This window comes from Malurus melanocephalus, unplaced genomic scaffold, assembly GCF_030028575.1.
Source record: "Malurus melanocephalus ecotype Western Australia unplaced genomic scaffold, MMel_1.1 scaffold_233, whole genome shotgun sequence".
NCBI classification, from domain to species: domain Eukaryota; kingdom Metazoa; phylum Chordata; class Aves; order Passeriformes; family Maluridae; genus Malurus; species Malurus melanocephalus.
In genome coordinates, this window is record NW_026623465.1 from 572,339 (window position 1) to 594,299 (window position 21,961).

Genomic DNA, 21,961 nt, shown 5'->3' on the forward strand with positions numbered 1-21,961 from the left:
CCCTCTCCAACCTGGCTCTTGTTTCTTCTGTTATGCTGAAGCCAAAATGTTAGCTCTGTTCCTAGCTAAAGCCTGAAAGTCTGGCCTCTCTTGACTTGCCCGTTGGTGTTGGCCCTGTTGTTATTGTAGTGATATGTGCCTTCTGTCCCCAGCAGCTCTGGGAGAAGGGAAGGAYGTTCAAGAGGGATTTCTCTGTCAATGTCCACTCATTATTTATGGATGGTTACACATTCGTCTGCTTCCTGCATGCAGGTGTGACTCTGGGCTCCAGCCATATCTCTCCAAGTGAAACTCTTGGCCCTTCTCTTAAGTATTTCTTTCAGAGTCATCTATTTTTAGCTCTCCCCTTGAAAGCTTTGTGTTCAGGGATGCTATTCCTGTTGTCTTATATCATCCCTGTGTCAGTTGTTACTGATGCTTTTAAGCATCYTGCCAGTCACTTGGCAGTGTAATCTGTGTCCTGGCTTCAGATCCTGTCTCTCTTGGCGATTAATGCATTTAAGTCATTCAGAATAGTTTTGAACATCTATTTTGAAGGCCAAACCTCATGTTTTATGTAAGCTGACCAACCTGTGAAATGCTGGGGCAATAAAGGTCTTGCAGTCACCTCCTTTGTAGTAAGAGGRAAAAGGGGAGAAGGTGTAATCTCTGTCTGTGCACATAAATTATGTAACATGCTGGGCCTCACCTTTCCTACCCACGTATGCAGCTAGAAATGGGCTGTCACCTGGTGTTTAAGCTGCCTTGCCATGCATATCTGACCTTGCCTGAATCTTGTTCACTGGGAACGCTGCTGCAAATGAGGTTTGATGCTGTTGTCGTTCCTTCTGTATGCCTTCTCTTTTCTTTATGGTTGCCTTGCTCCACCCAGTGTTTTTTTTGTCCTTTTCAGGGCTTTCTGAGGCCTCCACCTTTCCTGGTGCTCTTTCACTAGAGGAGATGGGTCAAATATTGATTAGTAGCCATGGTCTTTTCATTCAACAATTTCAGCAGATGACTTGGTGCTTTCTTCTGCTCTTTCTGTCAAAATTTCTGCAGCTGTCCCAGTATGACTAAAGCTGCTGTTACAATTTCAAACTCTACATGCACAAAAGCTTGACAGTCCTCATGCTGACCTGCTGAAGATTAAATAGAAACATTCCTTACCACTGACTTGGTAACTCCTTCGTAACTAACTAACTCCTTCGTCCTGCAGCTTGCTGTCTAGTCTAAGACAAGAAGTTGCAGGAATTTGGGTACTGTTGTTAGCAGCTTGTGTGAAGCACCCTGGGCAATGGGGATGCAGGCTGGAAATTCAGAACCTCCAGGAARTATTAACAGAAGGCCATTTGATCCTGCTACAGAAAGAAGAGCTGAGCGATCCCGTAGAAGGTTGCTGCACCCCACAAGTTCTAGTTATGTGGGGAATAAGCTTTAAATTCTCTCTAGAACTTCTATAGAAGAATATGCAACTGCTACTTTTTGATATTTTTAATGCAAGCTGTAAATTAAAAGAGAGGAAAAAAAGAAAATTTGAACTTCCCAGTCTCCAACCTCATGCCTCTTGTCCAGGACTTCATCAGAAATGTGTTGGGTTTCTGCTGTGCTTACCTGGAACAAATGGAAGTTAGACTGTGTCTAATAACTAGCAAGTATAGCTTTTTGTTTTTGTTTGGTGTGTTTATATTAAAWTGCAAGGGTATTTGGCAAACCCTTATTTGTGTGTTGCCATAGCAAACCTGTTGTATCTTGGAAGAGTTCTGTAAGTGTATGTAGCAAGAATGCTTTTCACTTAATTTATGTCAGCAAATCTGTAGMGGATGTTGCGTCTATAGACTTGTTTGTTCCTTTTCTCTCAATTTATAAAGGCACATTCAGTCTTTGATATAATTTTCTATTTTGGGAAGAGTATGTTCTGTTGAACTTTTTTTCCCTTCAAAATGCCATGACTTTGGAGTCAGTTCATTGCCTGTTTTGATGTGATTTGTGTTGTACTAGATTTTGTCTAAATACACCGAAATATTTAGACTGATAAAAATATTTTTAGGAAGCCCTGCTCCTTTCCAACGTTCCTCTCTTGTGCTTGTTTCTGAACACTTTGTCTTAAATATTTTTCTGCCCTCCTAACTCTAGCTGGTTTATTATAGTCCAAGAGCAGCTTCTGTATGCTCACCTCTGTTGTTTCAGAGCAATATTCGTCACTGCAGTTTTCTGGCTGTGTAGCTGTTTTTTTTCCCTTTCTTACTGCTTATTTGTCTTTTGCTTTTGCATTTCTTTTAAAGCCTGCATGTGATGAGAGAGCTGAACACTGGGGTAGGTGGGTGGGAATAAAGGCAGAGGCACACTTTGTCTCAGCTGATTGATGGCAGTGTCTTTGGTCTGAAATATCTACCCTAGTTATTGCTGTGTCAGGTGAACCAGCTTAGTCACACCAGCAACTGCGCGTGCCATTTGGAATTGCTGCTACTGGATCACTTCTGGCAAGTTCTCTCAAGTCAGGTGTTGCTATTAGAAGGCCTCAAAACATTCTGAAATTATTGTATGTGAAATGATAATAGATAAGTACCTTAATGTGTTTTAAGGAGGCCAAAACTTCACACTGGGAGTGACCACAGCAAGGCTCAGGTTTTGCTGGCATAACCATGTGTTAGGTTTTGAGGCCCAAATGACAGTGGGGCATAGGTTGCAGTGAGAGCTGGGTGCTTATCCCAGGTGCAATCTTTGGGTATTTGTCTGCCTTCAGTGTTTATTATGATGAGTTCACTTTTATAAAGGAAGCAAAGAAAGGATATGGGTTTTCTATGCAATGTCCGTTGGGAAGATGTGGACTCAGAATTGTCTCTCCTTCCAACTTGATGCAGGATGAGGAGAAGCTTCTTAATTGCCTTCTGAGATATGTGATCTTAGTTGAAAGAGGGTGCCTGTGTCTATCAGGAGGTGTRTGATCATGTGGTGGAGTTTCTTCTGGTGGTAGCTGTGACTTTTCTGGTTGTGTTTTTGGTGTTTGTTTTTGRTGTTTCCTCCCAACCCTCCCCAGCCAGTCAGCTCCATGGGCAGTCTCTGGAAGTTCTCATTCTGATCTCTGCCCATTTTGGTGAACAGTCTGCAAAGAAATGTGTTCAGCAGCTGACATAAAACTCCACCATCTGGGTTCTCAGCTGTTTACTCTGAGCAGAGCAGTTTATCTGTTGTGCCTGGGCTTGAACACACGTAGCAATTCCCCAGCTCTGTTTAACTGCAGCTTGGAGCACCRACCTCAGCCTTCCCATGTGCATTCTCCTGTGGGCTTGCTGAAAGATGGAAAACACATTGAAGTAGATGTGTGGTGTGGAAGGTGTGCTGCTGTTCCAGCAGTGCTGTGGCACTCAGCAGCATTTCGAGTCTCTCAGAAATGACTGTTTTAAGCTTGAGGCTTCTTCAGAATGCAAGTGCTTGTGCTGTGCAGAGATGGCCCTGGATGCATTAACTCTGGCATCTCTCCTGTAAAACTACTAAGAGAAAGGCAGTTTAAGCCAGCCTACTATTCTTCAGTAATAGTAATAGAACCTCATAGTTTCACCACGCAGTTGTAGAAATTTCTAATTCTTAAGTGAAGAGGGAATGTTTGAGGACAACAAGAAAAAGCATGGTCCTGTAAAAATTGGTTTGTTGTTGTCTCTGTTTTAATGCCATGGATCTGAAAAGTGGCTGTCTTAAACTAGGGTCAAAGTGTGGGAAATGCTAAATGCCAGCAAGCTTAGAATCTTAATTGTGGTGCATTTATCTGACAGGTAAGAGCTTTTCAAATTTTGCCTTAGGTTACTGATGTCATATGATAAATACCTTGTAAAGCTATAATAAATGGAACTTTGTAACACTTCCTTTTCTTTTACCTTTTTTTAAAATRTATCTTTTAAATGTGTTTGCAGGGGCCAGCTACCTGTGTAGCGTTTTCAAGAGATGGAGAATTTTTTGCTTCTGGAGGTTCTGATGAACAGGTATCTGATTCTTTTCTGAGTTATAATCCAGATTCACATATCTTTAAAAGGTGCTACATTTTGTTTTCTGTTGTTAGTGGTGGAAAGCAAAAATGTATCCCATATGTCTGGATCATGTTGAAGTGGCTTGCTGTACTATCAACCTCGTCTCTGGAGGTCAAACCCATTTTTTTTTGTGTGGTAATTTAAGACATGTAGCCTCTCAAAAAACCCATACCCAGTGACCAGACTGCCAGCAGTTGGCCTATTGGATGAGTCTGTCATGAGTTTTCAATGGGCAGTGTTGCATTTTTTTAATCCCCAGGTTAGACCCATCTTTAACAGCACCTTTTCTAGCTGTGAGGAGATCGTCTTCTAAGAACATTGCTTTCTTTTTTCCCTGTTGCACAATGGAATGGCCTTGTTTCATTTAATGCAAAGCAGTGATGAAAATTTATAAATGAAGAATAAATGCTCTTTCTGACAACCAGATGAGCTGCCTGGATTCTTGGCTGTCTTTTAGACCTCTGAAATCATTGACTTATTGCTCTTAAAATTTTTTATACTTGCAGAGTCACTGCTGAGTGGTTTACTCCACAGATTTCTTCTTGATGTGATTTATGTGTTAGAGACCTCTTTTCTGAAATCAGTACTGTGTTATGGAGAGTAGAAGCCTGTAAGTGGGATTTAAGTTTGATGTCCAGCTGCCAAACTAGCTTCAATATCTAATGCCRGTCTTAGTACTAACTCTCCTTTTCCTCTCAATGATTGTCACGATAAATGAGTGGCTGGCTGKTTGGGGTGTGGCTGATAAATGTCATAATGCTGAGCATGGTATTATGAATTATTTGTGGTTTTAATGGTGTATTCTTCATGTTGCTTTGAAGTTCTTTGGTCATTCTAGTTTAATCATGTTCTTGACCCAGAGAATATTGAAAGAGGTCACTTACCCATTGAGAACTCAGTTGAGCTGTGTCTATATTCAGTAGATATTTACAAACAACGTCCTTAATTTAATCAATGGCAAAGCTCTTCTTAAAGGTAAACTTAGTGTGGATTTGCTGACTTTTCTCTGTAGGGTTGAAAAAACTGACCGATAATCAACTTAGATGGAAAATTTTAATGGYGTTAACTTTCTTCTGCAGGTGATGGTGTGGAAGACTAACTTTGCAACTGATTATGGTGATGTAGTGAAACCCCAGAAATGTGGCAGCAGTGTGGATGGGACCCATGGCACTGGGGTAGGTCTGCATGCAGTAATCATGGACAGTTCCTTTTCAGTACACTTTGTGCAGCTTGGGAATGTGTGACTCCAGTGGTAGAACTCCAGAATCATCTTTCCCTGATACTTGAGCTGCAAGAGGTACCTGGTTTTKAACTCATCTGGTATTGTTTGTTTTTGTTTAACTGTGCTTACTTTATAGGAAAATTATAAATAATGATTTTAAAAGGAAGATAAACTTAGTGCATGTGTAGATGTGGTTTTTTAATAACAGCCCCTGTTTAAGAATGTGGTTCATAATGACATGAATGATAGTTCACAGAAAAAAGCAGATGTGAGCAACAGGTGAAGTTGGCTTTGCTAGCTGATCTGAATCCTTCAGGCTGGTGTCAGTCCTGAAAATAGAAAATGTTCACAATATCTTTTCACTGACAGTCAGCAAAGACAAAAAAAAATTGCTGCGTGTAGGTGTCACACATGACAAATAGGTGACATATTGTACTAGGGCTTCTTTCCTAAATACCTGGAGACATTAGTTCATATCTATTCCCTGAATCATGTGTTAAGAGACCTCTGAKTTCTGACTGTACCTAGGGATAAATCCAGAAACTGAGTAATTCAGTGATGCATTGATCTAAGTGGAACTGGTGTTGGCTGTTACAAAAGTGACCCTTTAAAGCTACTGCCCATACAAGCTGTAATTTTTGCACATGGGGATGATTCATTTAAATGTCTTTATTTTGTCTTGTCAGTCTTAGGATATTTTTGATACATTTGGGTATACTTATAGGATTCTGCCATATGTTATTACCATGGCTGATTTTTGGTTAATCTTGTTCAGCATGAGCTGTAAGCTGAAAGACTTCTTGTGAACTGGGGGGTCTGTGCATAAGTGGCATTGCCCCGGCTGAAGGGTAAACTTGTAGCCAACATCTGTTGCTCTGTGGCAACATCAGTTTAGATCTTTACTGGGGTTCTGAACTTGTGTTGTCTCTCAAAGACAGTGGTGCTTTTATTTAACATGTCTTCAGTCCATTGCTGGAGATACTGGAATAGCCGTAGTATTTTGGGATGGACAAGATYTGAGTCTGCAGCTTTAAGCCTGATGCCCTACTATGGGGAGTGCTGTGTAAAGAAAGCAAACAACCAGAGTTGGTTAATGTTAGGTCACTGGAAGAGCATGGGAGGAAGCAGGCCTATAAGGAAGGAGGAGGTGAAAGTGTTTATCGATCCTTAGCTGGTTTTGGCTAAATCTGACTTCTTCCTTTTCCTCCCCTCCTGTGTTCTAACTCTAAAGTTATGCAGCCTATGAAACTATCAGTCCAATGACCTCTTTGTTTATTAGCCTATTGAACTGGTCTAGCTTTGAACTCTATCTGCTTTAATTTAAAATATGGCATAGTGTAATACTAGCGTGAAATACAGCAGAGACAGAAATCTTTTCTGGGAGAAAAATACCACTTTTGGTTTGTAACATGCCAATGAATGGCTTAAATAATGTAGACAAAGCATTAGATAATGGGAAATGATGGTAAATTTACCCTCCCCTGTGTTGCTGTTGTTGCCAGAGCATATTATCTRGTAGTAATTTTAAGGAAAGGAAGAAATGCCTGAACCCTTCTAAAACTTAGTTCCTCATTATAAAACCCCTTAAGATACCCATTGAAGGGAGCTGCTGAACAAAYGCCTTCAACAATGACTAACCACTTTGGACATCTGTCCCTCCAACAAAACTATTCCTCTGTGGATGAGGGTTTACCTGGCAAAACATGCAGATGCTGCTGAGTCCAGCTGTTTGTGTGCCACTGACAGGCTTTTGCCATTCATGTGCTGGTGGCTGACCAGGGTTTGCTCTACTGGTGCTCTGAGCCTGTAGGAAACAGGGCACTTTGTATTTTGAAGTATAATGAGTTGGTTTGGATCATCTGCTGTGTATTTACAGAGGGAGAAGTGAATCCATGCTCAATCATGCAGCAAAACATACTTTAGTTTGGGGTCTTAATACTTTAAAGGAGTTTTTTTGACCTGCCACCCAAATGCAATCTTTGGCTTGGGCATGCAGCATAGGAGCCGCAAAATATAGCTGGTATTATATCCTTGGATTWAGACAGTTAAAATTGCTAAAGTTAGGAGGGGAAGAATAAATAATGTCCTCTGAGASCTTGTTTTGAATACCCTAGGTTAAGATTAAATTTAGAATTGATCTGAAATGTTCTTTGCTGTTAAAAAGAAACTGATATCCCTGAAAATGGCTTCATTTGCTATTTTAAGTATAACCTGAGCAAGAAAATCTTGGCTCCATAGTAACTTGTACACTCATGTCAGTCTACTCTTTTCTTTCAAGTGAATGTCATGTCWTGTATCTTAGAAATACATCATGCTGGGCTCTTTAAGAGTACCATCACTCCTACAACTCACTGCAAGACTTAAATTTCGCTGTATATTTAYTAATTTCTTGTTTTGAGCCAAATGCTTGCTTTTTTAATAGTGAGTTGCTTATTTTGGTGGTTTTGTGTAGTTATTTTTCCCATCAAATTCAGACTTGAAGCTGCCACCTGCAGATCTTGATTTCATGCCAACGTCACCTTTTCCTTCAATGAAAAGTGAACCTACTCCTTCTTTCTCTACTGCTGTGTTAGTGTGCCAGGATTCTGCCTRTTGAGTAATCCTGAGATTTTTGCAGACATTTCAGGATGTCATTACATTTAAAATAGACATATAGGTTTAGGTACCCCTAAAATACATGAACACTATTCTCAACACAACTTGAAACTGTTTTCACCCCTAAATCTATGAGAATATTTTTCCAAGGAGAGCTTATACTACTGTTTAGCTGTGAATTTTTTTTTTGTTAAGCGTTGTGAAAGCACAGATAATAATGAAAACAGTGGCTGTGTAAAACCACTCAGTGCAGTATCTGGTTTCTCATTGGGAAAGTCTGACTAATATGCAGGAAAGAATAGCTGAACACAGACATCAAAACTAGTTTGTCATCAAGATGAATAGGAAGAAAAAACAATCCTAAATAAGCTGTGGGATAAGAGTAATGAAATAYTGTCAGGGTTGGTGAGCTTGAAAACAAACTTGCTCCAAACCAATTTTTGCTTCCATAGGCAGAGGGAGACTGGAGCCTTTAGAAAATGCTGATTTCTCAGGCAGTTRGTTCAAGTTCAGTATGAATCAGGGTATTGGACGTGTTTGTAACAGTAAACATAAACTTCAAAGTTGCTCTACCCACCTGTGTTTTTGGTAAATAGGAGTCTTGAGAGATGCAGCTTGCTTTGAAAGTAGAACTGATCTGAGCAAGGACTAATGCAAAGGAAAGAGAAGGGCACTTTGAGCAGGAATTGCAGTCATGATTATGGTGTAAAAGCATAGATGTGAAAGCGTGATAAAGCTGTCAGAAGTGAATTCTAAGTATGTTAGCATAGATGTGAGACTGTGAATGTTAGATCAGAAGTAGTATAGTACCTCTGCAATAAATGCTTGCTCCTAAATTATAGGCTAACAGTTGTAGCTTTAAAGTGTTGCATAATCACCTTGAAACCCAAAGTTCAGGGCAAGCACTTGTGGTGTGTGCRGTGGGAAGCTGATGGGAAGACATGAAGTCTTGCAGTCCCGTGCCTTGATTCTGTGAGTGTGCTTGCTTTGATCTAGAATCTAAAGGGGTGGGTTTGTGCTGGAATATTGAGTGGTAAGGCCCTAAAGGAAAGTCAGAATGAGAAGTATGGATTTTGCATATGATTTCAAAAATAYAGGCTCTTATGCTTGTCTGGGATCAGTAACCATAAACATGTGGGTCTGTCTGTGTGAAGAGTTGTGTAGGATCAGATCAAAAGATCTGTTCACTGTTCTGATAAGTTGTGAAAACATTTATCATATGATTTTTTTTTTCCAGAGAGGGCAGGGCAGATAATATGTTTTATTGTGGGGGGTTGGTAGTGAATTTTTTTTTTTTTTTGCAAGTACAAGGGAAGCTTTGCATATGTGGTTACAGCTGATGTGAGTGTGCAAGAACACTTGTTTCATTATAGGATAGATTTGCTGCTATTGTTGACTAATTCCAGGAAGGCTGTATGTGGTCAAGTGTYACAGGCAAGTGTTGAATGGTTGATGTTACATGAACAGTTGGGCTCTGCTTGGGTGTTTATCTAAACGTGTGCACTGAAAATTTTGAATAGAAGCTTGTAATATAAGCTAAGTGGGTAAACAGTTTTTCTATGGATTGTTACGGAAAGTAGGAAATATGCATTGATACAGAATTTTTTTTGCTCAGGTTTAAATCTATACCTTCTGGAGGCTTGTTGTARCTGGGCAAAATATTATTTTGTAAAGGACAAGGTGATGAGGAGACTTTATCCTTTGCTCCATTGAAGTTAAGTGGAACTCAGTTGTGGAGATACCAGATTTGTAGGCATGGTTGACCTTCACAAAGGGAAGCTTGGTAAGAGCAGAACTTCAGCAGAAAGGACTTTGAAACAAGTGGCCCCTGAGTCTTCAAATGTGTCTTTCAGCCAGGACAGACATTTGGGCTCTTTTGACRCTGCTGGGTTTAGAACTTTCTCCAGGCCGTGGCCTTTGGTTATTTCTTCAATGGTAAATTTTCCAAAACAGTCCTGTAGGATAGGAATGGAGGCTARTTCCAGAAAATGTGATCTGATCATGATGTTGTCTGAGGCCCATAACTGAATGTTCAGAGCTGACTCCACCTCTCTCCTTTGCTGGTTGGGTTTGTTTGGTGACCTCRGGTGCCTCCAGTGCTCAGCCCATGGTCTCCCTGCTGACTGCAGCAGTTCATCCTGTCAGCCTGTCCTTGCATAAACAAATTCCTTCTGAATTACTCATAGGCCAGATGTGCCTCTTTCTTTGACCTTTTGGCTTCCACATTGGTAACTGTATCTAATTTTGGCATCGATTAATACTTATGAATCCTGTTGTACTTTTTTTTTTTTGTTACTTGCTCTGAAATTCCCTCCTGGGAATCAGTTTCATTGCAYAGAGCTGCAGCTCTTTTGCAATAGGATGTCAATGTGGGTTGTTGTTTGCACCTTCTCCACCCCTTCTATTTATTTAATTTTGAGCATTGTAATGGGAGGGATCCATATTCAAGAGCAGGGATCCAGCCTTCAGCCTACAGCAAAGATATGGTTTGAAAAAAGATTCTTTTTCCTGATCTACTGTGACCTTACTTTTCTGAGGATTTCCACTCCAGAAGCTTTAGTCTTGTGCACAACTGCCTTCCTCCTGGCATAGGYAGGTAGATAATTTACTTAAAAGAAAAGTTGCGTGATGAGTACTCAAGATGTTTCCACTGTTCTCTGTCCTACTTAGCTGTCCAAGCAGCAACTTTGTAGGAATGGGGTAGGAATCTTGCTATGACTGATCACAGGATATCTTCCCTACATCCTTCCCAAGCAAGATGGTTGCGAATGGTTGCCCATAGCTGCCTAAACTTTGCTCTTCTTTCATTTAAGGAAGCCTATTTACCTAAGCCTGTTTCGATATGTAACCTTGTAATTGTTTTGTGATGGGACAGATGTTCAAGGCGAACAGAGAAAAAGAGATTGAGAGCGACCTTGAAGAGAAAGACTTGAGAATGCTGGTTGACAAGAAGTTTGACATGACTCAGCAATGGGTCACTTGCAGCCCAGAAAACCAAACATATCTTGGGCTGCATCCAAAGCCCTGTGGGCAGCAGGTTGAGGGAGCTGATCCTGCCCCTCTGCCCTGGTGAGATCCCACCTGCAGTGCTGCTGCAGGAATGAGTGCGTAGGAGGCCATGAGAATGGTCAAAGGGCTGGAGCACCTCTGCTATGGAGAAGGGCTGAGAGGGTTGGGATTGTTCAGCCTGGAGAAGAGGGGGCTGTGGGAAGATCTTGGAGCAGCCTTCTGGTTCATAAAGGGGCTGCAAAGAGCTAGAGAGGGACTTTGGACAAGGGCCTCTGGTGGTAGGRCATGAAGAAAGTCAGAGAGARGAGAAGGCAGCTYGACTTTCCAAGGAGCTCTGAATGACTGCAGCAGCCTTGCCTGGAGTGGCTGGGAGCAGCTGTGCTGCTACAACTGTTTTCCCTTGTGTTCTGGTTTGACAAGATTTCTTGCAGAAATAAGAGGATCAGCTTTGTATTTCTGTCATCTTACAATGAATAGATTTGTTCTTAGACTCTGGAACAATAAGGCAAGTCCTGACAAGTCATTATTGGTCAGAATAAAAATTGCCTTTTAAGTTCAGCATCTCGGGCTAATTAATGTAAATTCTCCTACTTAGGTTGCTGCTGTATGTGGCTTGTTTTAATGCTTGAGTCATAATTCAAAGAGGTGAGATGGAGGCAAGATTTTTCAGTTTTTTTTCAAGCTGCTATTCTGTGTCAGCTTTGAGATGGATGAAGTTAGCTTAAGCTTTCAAAGTTCCTGAGACCTCAGACTTTTCTATTAAAATTCAAACCTCAAGCAAGAGTAATAACAAGTGTGTGTGTTGTAGTGTGTTTGTGTCTGCATGTACATGTACATGGCATGCATTTTTATACTTGTATATAAGTGAGAAAGTAGGTATGCACGTGGTATGTATGTTACATTGTGTGTATGGACCTTTTCAGTGGAAAAAGATAAATCATTTTGGTGAAGGAAATGAGCTAGAAACTGTTCTCTCTTCAGGAGATCACTCCGTGTCTTGCCTTGGAGGCTGATTCTTCTCGTGTAAAAGAACCCATAACTGGACAACCCAAGGCTGAGAATAAACACTTTTTTCCAATGTTTGGCTGCCTTTTCTTGGGAGTTTTTTCCCAAAAAAATAAAAAAAACAGGACCAGAGAGAAGTAGTTCAATTCTTGGTGAAATTTCTTACCAATGATTTTCATACTTTTTGTTCCTATCATGGTTTGTTTCCACACAAAACTGTTCTGTTGAAGTTTTTATTGTTATTCTCCAGGAGTAGTGTTAGACAGTTGAGCATCACCTCTGCAACAAAGCTTAATTATTCCATACTGAATTCTGGAAGACCTCTTCCTGTTTCCTAAGGAACACTAGGACTGATGGGAGGAAAAAATGGGTTAAGGGAAATAAAATGCCTAAGCAAGGTAGGAAAGCATAAATCTAAAATGTTGAAGACCACCCTTAGCTTTTCCTTCTCAAGAAATACAGACCTGCTTTTTTTTTTTTTTTACAATTGGTAGTCATAAGTTTTGTCTGTCATTGCACATCCAGTATCTGTCATTACTATTCCTCATTTTTGCTCTTCACATGAATACCATTTGTGCTTTTGGAAATGCAATACATGCCAAACTCCTGTTTGTCTTCAATGTTACCTTGAAACTGATGGTACTAATGTCTGTCCTGATATAAAAGTGACACTTAGAGACTGTAGAGATAAGTAAACTGGACCAACAGACAGTGAACTGCAGAGCAAGGTCACTGAAATGTGGGAGGGGAACAGCTTTTTCCTTCTTGAGGACTTGCTCTTGGGTGGAGATCGCCAGACAGGGTCACTTGTAGAGATAGGATGCTGATATTTCTGCAAGCAAATCCAAATTTCAGTCCAAGTGCAGCCTTCTCTGTATGGACAGGCTGTTTTGTACAGTTTTGAGTGCGTTAGCTGGCCACTGGCTCTTCCTCTTTCTGTCCTTCCAGGCACTTTGGTCAGCRGAGCTGGATGCTCTGATGCTCTTTCACTTAAAATACACAAGCCTGCTTCATCCGCCTCCTTCTGCCAGTGGTTCACTTAGGCTTTGGCACAAGAGTGCCTTGGGATTTAAATGGGTTTGAGATGTCCCTGTTAACTCTTATTTCTTCCTGAGTTTATCAGAAGCCTAATGTTTATTGCCCTGTGGTGAAACATGGCTTTCACAGTAGAGGTGTCAAATTTTAGTGGTTTAACTTGGATTTTTTAATAGCACCAATRGGGAGGAGGGTTTTGCGTAAATAATTGCATCAAACCCAACATACCTTTTGTCTGAAGCAAAAATAAAAGGTAAGTAATGTTCTTTTCACCTCCCTTCTCTTGTTTCTCTCTCCTTCCGAGATTCATTATTACATTATTCCGAGATACATTATTACAACTTGAGTTCTGACATAAGAGTTGAGTGCAGATGAATGGTCCTATAAATCGTTTCACAAAGCTAATTTAACTTAGCTATGTTAAATTTAGTCCTAAATCAAGTTGTTACCCTGTGCTGGTCTGGACAGTAGATGTAGAATAGTGCAAGTCTTGAAGAATGTGATTGCTCCAGAATTTCAGTGCTGCCTTGCAGAGGAGATGCTTTTCCAGGACAGAGAAACGTGCTTGTGTTCAGTCAATGATATTTTGTGTGTAGCAGGGAGACCTGAGGCTTCTTCTTAGCTTTTCATGAGCTCTCCCATCTAGCATGGTGTACTCCATCTGACCTTCCTGTGGAGCTTACCTTGAAGCTGGCYTCCTTCCACTGGATGTCACTGTTGCTCTTTGAGGACATATTTAAAGTACCACTTTACCTGTGGTGAAAATGACTCCTCATGACAGAATTTTAAAGGTATTTCTCTCTTCTTTGGATTAGTAGATCTGGGGTCCAAATGAATTGCGTACACCACCTTTGGGGGTTTTCTCCTGCTCTGTTTTTAGGGGATTTTTTTCAGCTAAGATAATGAATCTGATTGCGCTTAGGGAATTGTAATACACTGAAGGTCTGTGTTGAATTGAATGCATTGGATGTATGTTGCTTAAAGGGTGTGCTGTCTTTCTAGACACTTGAAAATTAGTTCTTGGCAATATCATACCTTTTAAAACCCCACGAAAACACAAAACCCTGAAGATTAAATACACTGTGTTAATTAATTGAAAGGGACTTAAAGGTAGAGCTGAACCTACCCCCTTCACACCACTCAATTCTTCCCATCCAGTGGAGAGAGGTGAGGAGAAAGGAAAATAAATATTTCGTCTGGACTGAATTATGAGAATCCTACATTTCATTAGTAAATGCAAAATTGAGGAAGGTGGTTATTGTAACAATGTATCTTCTAAGGATCAACATTTAAGAAGCAAAATGGCGTTTTTTAGTTTTTTCTTGCAGTTTGTTACAGATGTACACGTATTGTGTAGCTTTTTCTTGCCCCCGATCAGCACTGTAATTTCTGGCCAGGATGCTGTTTAGCCAGAACAATTTTCGTAAGAGGCTCAGTAAGAGACCTCTGGAATGAAGGCTGATTAATTTTCCCCTTCCCCCAAGTAGTTGCACTGTGCTGTCTTTAAGTGGTTGCTATAAATAAATCACTTCTGTTTTCCCTTTGTCACTGAGAGCTGTATTGTATTCTGAAACTGCTCATCTCTTCTTCCTTTAATGTTCAGCTGCTCTTTGCTCTACTCCCAGTGCTTAATACGCAGATGTTGTAATAAGATATTTAATGGCAAATACATTTGTTTGGTTGTGCCGAATAAATTGCACACTTGAACTCTGACTGAAATGAATTCAACCTCTWCAGCAGTGCCACTGTTTCTGGTACCTGTCCCCAGGATTCAGCTGGCACTATAGCCACAGGTGAGTCAGATGAAAGCACAAGTGTCTCTGCTTGTAATCACAGAGACTACCACAATTACATATTTTTGCGATTTTTTTTAAAAACTGTTAGAATTTCAATCCCTGGTGGCTGGCTCACTACATGATATAGATTGTCATTAGGAGAAGGGTGCCTGTAGCCTCTCCAAGGCTGTAGGTCTCTAAGGGTTTTCTCATTCATTCTTAAGAACAGCATCTGATTTAGACTTCTTTTGCAAAATTTGGAAGTGTTTCARTCTGCAGGCAATTCGGTTTTTCCTCAGCTGAGTGCACATTTACAAGAACCGAACAGTCAAAGACCTTGGTCCTTGGAAGCCTCCTTTTTGGTAGTCASTGCTGTGACCCATTGTCCCAGTGTTTATTTGCTGGCTGGCTGTGTCCCTGGTTTAGACAGAGGCACTGGCTCAGAACCTCATTGCTGAAGGCTGTAGCTATGGGTTACTTTGAGGATGATGAGCAGGAAGAGCTTTTCAAGCTGCTGTGATGTTCAAAATGGGACAGTGTGCCATGTTGTCATGCTTCAGWTTTTAAATGTAGATATACTTCTGTCCTTGGGGGTGTTGCCTTTAGGAGCTCCCAAGGCCTTGCTGGAGATGGCTTGCCTGGCTTTTTGTGGGGGTGGTTYGTAGCCTGTGGGGTGAGCAGCAGAATGTGGCATCTGACAGCTCTGGCTTCAACTTGACATGGTGAGGGAACACCTGACCCAAAAGCATCAGTGTGGGAACATCTCTGTGCTACTGCCCTTGCCAGACTCTTAAACTTCATGAACTGTAGCAAAGAGAATACAGACTCTGAGTTCAACCCTGAAGCTTTTTATGAAAAGCTGTCTGACATATGCTATAAAGATAGATGGAGAAAATCTGTCAGTACAGTCATTTTTCTGCTCTGTGAGTCAGCTTGTTCTAATGGGTTTTGAAGTGGATAGCTCATCAYCATTTGGGGTTTTTAAGTGCAGGTTATATGCAGTGTTAGCTCCCTCAAATTTCTGCTATGCCATGATTGACTAGCCTGAAGTTACATCATCAAAGTAAGCTAGTCAGCCTTAAAATAGAAAAAAAATAGTTTTTGATGCTAGTTACCCATTGAAAAGGAGTGGTTTGTGGTTTTTGTTTGTTTTCACTTTTAAATTTAAGCAGCAAATAGCAGGTTTTTAAGACTAGATTTATCTCATCTCTGCAAGAATATATTTTAGTTGATTAAATCAATGCATCAGTGAGCAAAGTGTGGCTCTTGGGCTCCTGCAGCACAGGAGTAGTTGGAGTGTGGCTCCCATGCTGAGGCAGYTCTGTGACCTGGAGTGTGGGCTGTGTTGGCCGAGGGCCTGTAGATAATCCAAATTATTCAAGCAGGTGGGAGGAAGGAAATTAGCAGAGGCTGGTGTGGCTGGTACCACCTGATACCCAGCTGCATCCTGGGCCTGTGGTGGAGCACAGTGATCCCTGTGGAGCAGCTGCTCTAAATGTCATTTAAACCTTTCCCTTCTYTCCTGTTCCTTATGCAGAACTGGCCTTGTGAGGCTTGGCTGTAGGAGGATGGTTGGGTTGGCAGGGTCTGCAAGAATGGTCAGCTCTCACTAGCAGTTRATGGCCAGCAGCAAGGCCATTCTCCTGTCAAACCTTCTGCTGCTGCTGCAGCCTCTTCTTCCGTTCTCTCTTCCTCACCCCCTCCACTCTGCACCTTTCCTAGGTACCCATATTTCTGTTCCTTGTACTACTTATTACACATTTTGCCATCTGTTGAGCTGGACCTCAGCCTTGGGAGTCTTTCTATGGCCTCGGTCAGTGGCTCCCAACCGCACAAGGCTTTTTGTGTATATATTAAAAATACATAAAATTTTTAATATTAATGTATATGTCTTCATAATTTACTAAACAGTTTGGTGGTTAAAGTTATGTGAGCTGGTCTTGTTGCAGTTGAGTTRCACATCTGCACACTTCTGGCATCAAATACAGAGAGGAGCAGATAAGTCAGTACTGTGCTATCCTGCTGTTGCACAGGAGAGAAGAGACAGAGGTAAATCTTCATTTCTACTTTGAAAAAGTACATGTGGAAAAACTTTTAGAGACTGTTTTTCAATCTGCCAGAATTCCTTGCTGTTTTGTTGGTTTGTAAACTTCGTGTGAGTAATAAAGTGCATGGGACGGAGCTGCATCAGGCGTTGGGCCATGGAGAAGTATGTTTTGAGAGTTGTGATCTTGGCTTTAGATTCAAATCTTGTCCATTAGTGTAAATTGAGAAACTGAAGTCTGCARTTGCTTAACCAGTTGGCTACCTCCTTTAGTTAAACTTCTCTGAACTGCTTCTACTGGCAATAATGGAGATAAACAATGCAAACAGTGTTTGTTCTAGAAGAAAGATACCATTTTGAAAGAAAAGGAAAGAAGAATAAGTTCTTTAGTAGAGATCTATTTGTGTTTTTCAAACTTAATTTATTCTGAATGAAATATTCAGGCTTGCATAACTAAAACAGTTGAAACTTCAAAGTAAACTTGTTCTTAATCTCATTGAGGAAGAMAACCAGTTCAAGATATAAACAAAATTAAAATTACTAAATCAAAACAGTTCCAGTGCATATTGAAGCATCTTGCTTCTGCTAGCTTAACTGTAGTACAATGTGTTTGCCTTCTTGCAACTATCAAACGTGGAGAGAGGCTTTAATTTTACTGTTGGAGTGAAATAATCAAACTCCTCTGGGGTAGTTTACTTARTTTTTGTCATTGGGATGTGATGCTTTTCTGTGGCTCCAGAAAGTCTTCAATTACCTGCAGTCTGTGCCTGTATGCCACAAGAGCACACCAAAGTTCTTTGCATATAGAAAACTAGAATCTTGCAGGATTGCTTCAGGATTATTATCTAAGATTTGTCTTTCCTGGTGGCAATTTAAAAACAAACAAAAGCACCCCTTGCCCYGAAAACAACAAAACCACCCTCCACCTGGAGCAGGCCGACAAGTCAGCAGAAGCTTTTCCTTTTCCAGCTGTGAGAAGAACAATTCCTTTTCTCCTTTGCCTGTTTTTAGTAGCATAGAGTGTCCCAGCATAAACTGTCCTTTACTGTTTACCCTCCATGGAACAGAAATCCTTGTGCAGTTGTTTGCATCGCAATAGCAGATTATGTCTGTTTATTTTTCTAGCATTCAGAAATGGATTGCGGTATTCATCATAAGAAAACAAAAACTCAGGATTCTGATAGGACCCACGAGCAAGAGGAGGAGAGCAGTCTTGCAAATACCCTGGAGCATATTATGGGACAGCTGGATGTTCTGACTCAGGTACGTCTTGCTTTTTAATTTGGTAATGACAAAGGTACTGTGACTGGAAGAATTGGGAATGTTTTGCAATAGTTTCATTGTATAGTAATATGGCTAGTTCAAAACCTCTGCTTTTTAGTAGCATTTTGATAAGTATTTCATCATCTGCTTCTCAGTTTATCAGTTCTCTCCCATGGATTTCCAGCTTAGGCCCTGTTCTCCCCAAGTTCCTCCTACTGCAGTGTAGTAGATGCTGCTGGATCCCTCTCTGATAGACTGTGCTGTTARCCAGGGTTTATGTAAGGTGATGCCTAAAGGGGTGGTTGGCAGAACAACTCTGTTTTGGTGGATAATCTCAGTCTCTCTTCCCTCCCCCATTATACCGCAGCCTATAGGTAAACTCTGTTCAGATCCTGCTCCTTCCCCCCACCCAGCATTCACCTACACAGTCCAATTTCTGCAGTATTCTCCTCCCATCAACAAGTCTGGGCTCCTATGCGCCTCGTTGCTGGAACATGCTTTTCACCCACAGCTACAAACAACTAATCCCTTGCTAAAACATTAACAAACAGTTCTTTCTTGGAGTCACTAAGCAATGCTTGAACAATCATGAATGGTGATCATCATAGAATGTGTTTACTTAATAAGAATTTGGGGATAAAAGGGTTTCTTTAACTAAATAACTGCTACTTGCTCATTGTGGAGAAATACTGTTTCTGATTGTCTGGACCTGAATTCCATTGTGTTTTTTGAGGTATGTGAGAAGCAGGGAGAAAATATGGGACCGTAAACATTGGAGGTCTCCTGTAGCTGAGACAATGGTGGCAGGGTAGAAAAGTCTGTTGGGAGGGTTTTTCTGTGAGTTTGAATATTGTTTCTGAGGAAGAACAAGCAGGTCTTAAAACATTTGGTATTGAACATACTGATTAGTAGTCTGAGTTAGCTCTCTGCTCTTAAGAGAGTTAACTTGTCAAAGTACTTGTCAAAGAGTGTAAGATGATGGGTTGGAGGGCCCATCAGGAGATTGAAGGCTGATTTAGGTATTTAAAACATGCCACAACTACAGGCAGTCTAAAATAGTGTAGGATGAAACCCAAAAGGTATTTAAGTTCACTTGGCAGAAATGCAAAAAAGCACTTTTGCTGTGATCTTCAAACACTGAACACTGGAGGAGGGGAGGGAAATCTTGTGTGACTCTTGTCACAGATATTTGTGAGTAGAAAGCAATCCACATTATACACAAAATATTTTAATACTGTTTTTATGTCTCCCTAGTAAGCTTGGAATGTGATTGTTATCTTTCATTACATAAATCACATCCACATTTCTGATGATGGATGTGTAATGGCTCCTTTTCAACTTCATAGGTGTTTAGAGGAGGCAAATATTGCAGTAAACAGTACGTGTGGGATTTAACCTAAATATAAGCAATGCAAATATCTGTGTCGAAGATATTGTGTAACCGTAGAAAATTCTAAATGTTGTTTTAAACCTAGCAGAAAGAGAAATTGAGATCAGTGGGGGAGGAATAAATTAGTAAGTTATAGGATAAAATTGGAAATAGCCCTGAAATAGTAAAAAACAAAAAAGCTGCCTTGAGTAACTCTGTGTTCTTCAGCCTTTTACCTTTTTTGCAGCATTTTTACCATCTCTGAAGTACTTGGCTGCCCACTGGTTCTATTCTGTGTATATTGTATCTTGTATTAAYACCATTTTAATACATTTGTATGGGTATATGTTCCTGACACTSTGTTTTCATGCCAAGGTTTTGATATTTAGCAGCAACACAAACCAACACCAAACAAACTTTAGCAAATGAGCCTGGAAGAGGTCCTCATTTCTGGACTAAGGGAGAAGGCTCCTCGAAAAGGAGGSATGTGGGCAGGTAGCAAGGCAGATCTGGAGGACATTGACTTGCACGTCTGAACTTTGGCTTTCCCATTGCTGATGGCTGGCAGAAGGGAATGCAGCTCCAGCAGAGCCAAAGTTTCTCCTCTTTCATGCAATTAGATGTCCTCTGGTAGGAGCTGTGGTGTGCAGAGGTCCAGGTGAAATGGAAGCAGTGCCTGGTGGTGTGGGGTTGGTTGTCTTTCCAAGGCATTTCTGCCAAAGCACAAATGACTGTTGTTCCCTGCATGCAGCTGGTTCAAACCAATGTGTGTGTGTCAGCTTTGGACCTGCTGACATCCCTTTGTGAAAAAAGGACAAACCCCTGCTTCTTCAAAAACAGCAAAAAGCTTTCATAAATAACATGTAACAGGTGTCACTATTTTCTCTTCTTGGAGGAGGGCTGAAGATGCTCCTAGTGCTCTGTGAAAATCCTAATTCCTGAGTGTTGCTTGTTGRAAGAAAACTCTTATGGGCATGAGCAGGACCATCTTGTTGAAGGGAAAGGACATGGTATGTCCAGAAACACTCTATCGCTATAGCCATCTATGGACTTCTCAAGTATTTAATTTATTAGCTCCATGGGAGCTTGGATTTATTTCTGATGTGGTGTCTTGAGTTCCTKTGTTRGTTGGTTTTGTTTTAGATGCAACAYGGTGTTACCATCATGTAAAGTAGSAGTGGGGGAAGGTTTAAGTTGTGATAAACTACTTTGGGAAATTATGCAGATATAAGCCTAATTTATTTTCCTAATATTTTTTTCTATAGCAGCCATTTCAAGGTTTAAACCTTGTATCGTGTAGAAGTGGGAAGGAGAGAAATTACTTCCAATTTCTGCTGAAAGAGGTGATAGTAAGCCATCAGCTGTGGGCTGTCATCTCTTGCCAGCACACAGCTTTGTTTTGAGCTGCACACTTGAAGCTGCATCACCCATTATGGTACCTTCCCTCTGCTGGCAGTATATTTCCAGATGAAATGAGGTGTCATGAGTGYGGATTCAATGGGATTGTTTTTGTTCAAGTCAGAGGTCTCTTCCAGCCAGTCACCAGTCGCTGAGGCTGTCRAGGTGTTGTACCCCACACAGAATACACTGGAGCAGATTTTCTCCTTCAGCTGGGCACCTCAGTTCTGATCAGAGATAGATCAAAAGAATCCAGTGGCTGTTGTGTATCACAACTGGCAGTAACAACCAGAGTCAATAGAAGCTTTGCTATGATTCATTCTTATGTTGTTGATATTATTTGATTCCTTAAGGTTTTGTCAACTTTCTTTCAACTGATCTTTGATTCAGTGAAACCCATTTTTCTTCCTAGTCCCCAAAGCTCTGTCAAGATATCTTTTGTTTTGCATGTAAGAAAGTGGTCTGTGTGACCTGACAGGATCTTAATTTCTTTTCCCTAAAAGTGGTTTGTGTTTGGCCTTATAAGCAAATAAAGTTGATGTTTGGCTGTCTTTTTCAGAAGAATAGCATATGCTTAGTAATTATGCTGCCTTGAAAARTGAAGCCAGTTGACATAAGCCAGTTGTTCCCAGAAGTTTTGGATTACTTAGATACCCTGGTTCCCCTTTGTAGGAAAGCAATTCACATCTGGCAAAGGAATGAGAAAGATGAGAGTAATAAATGTATGATACAGATGCTTTGCTCCTCCCTTTGCTGCAGCTTATTATCTTGTCAGTGCCTCAGTGTTTAAAAATCTTCTACTGGCATTTCAGAGATGTCAAAATGAGGAAAATGCAACCTGTTTATCAATTATCTTTTTTATTGAAGACTGGATTTTAGTGTCTCAGTGCCTATATGAAGAGTTGGTATAAGTATTAAAGTTTAAGGGGAAAGCAAGGCTTTTTTGATTTTTTTTTTTTTTTGTTGGATAACCTGGCACATGTTATTTGTGTTTTGGCTGAAACAAAAATGTAGCAGATATTAAAGGTTTCCTTGGTTTAGGTGTGTTTTCTGACTTACAGCTGAACTGCCCTTCTGAAAAGATCATCTGTGAGTAACTGTCTTGGCTGCAGTTGAATACTTATATTTGCAATGATCATCTTCAAACAATTTAATAGACTCTTGTCCTCACTCCAAACACCTCCAGCTGTTGTGTTCACTCTTCATCTGTGRGCAGTAGGCATTGAGGCAAAAGCTGCTGGTTTT

The 21,961-nt window shown here is 40.7% G+C and overlaps 1 protein-coding gene across 2 annotated transcripts in view; it reads left to right on the forward strand.

Annotated features, from left to right (window-relative positions):
- Positions 1–21,961, forward strand: part of POC1A (POC1 centriolar protein A) — a 52,246-nt gene that overhangs the window by 22,367 nt on the left and 7,918 nt on the right. For both annotated transcript variants that reach the window (XM_057374813.1, XM_057374811.1), the window contains exons 8-10: positions 3,888–3,956; positions 5,081–5,176; positions 17,812–17,949. In XM_057374813.1, the coding sequence (XP_057230796.1) occupies positions 3,888–3,956; positions 5,081–5,176; positions 17,812–17,949 (303 nt within the window). The remainder of the gene's footprint in view (positions 1–3,887; positions 3,957–5,080; positions 5,177–17,811; positions 17,950–21,961) is intronic.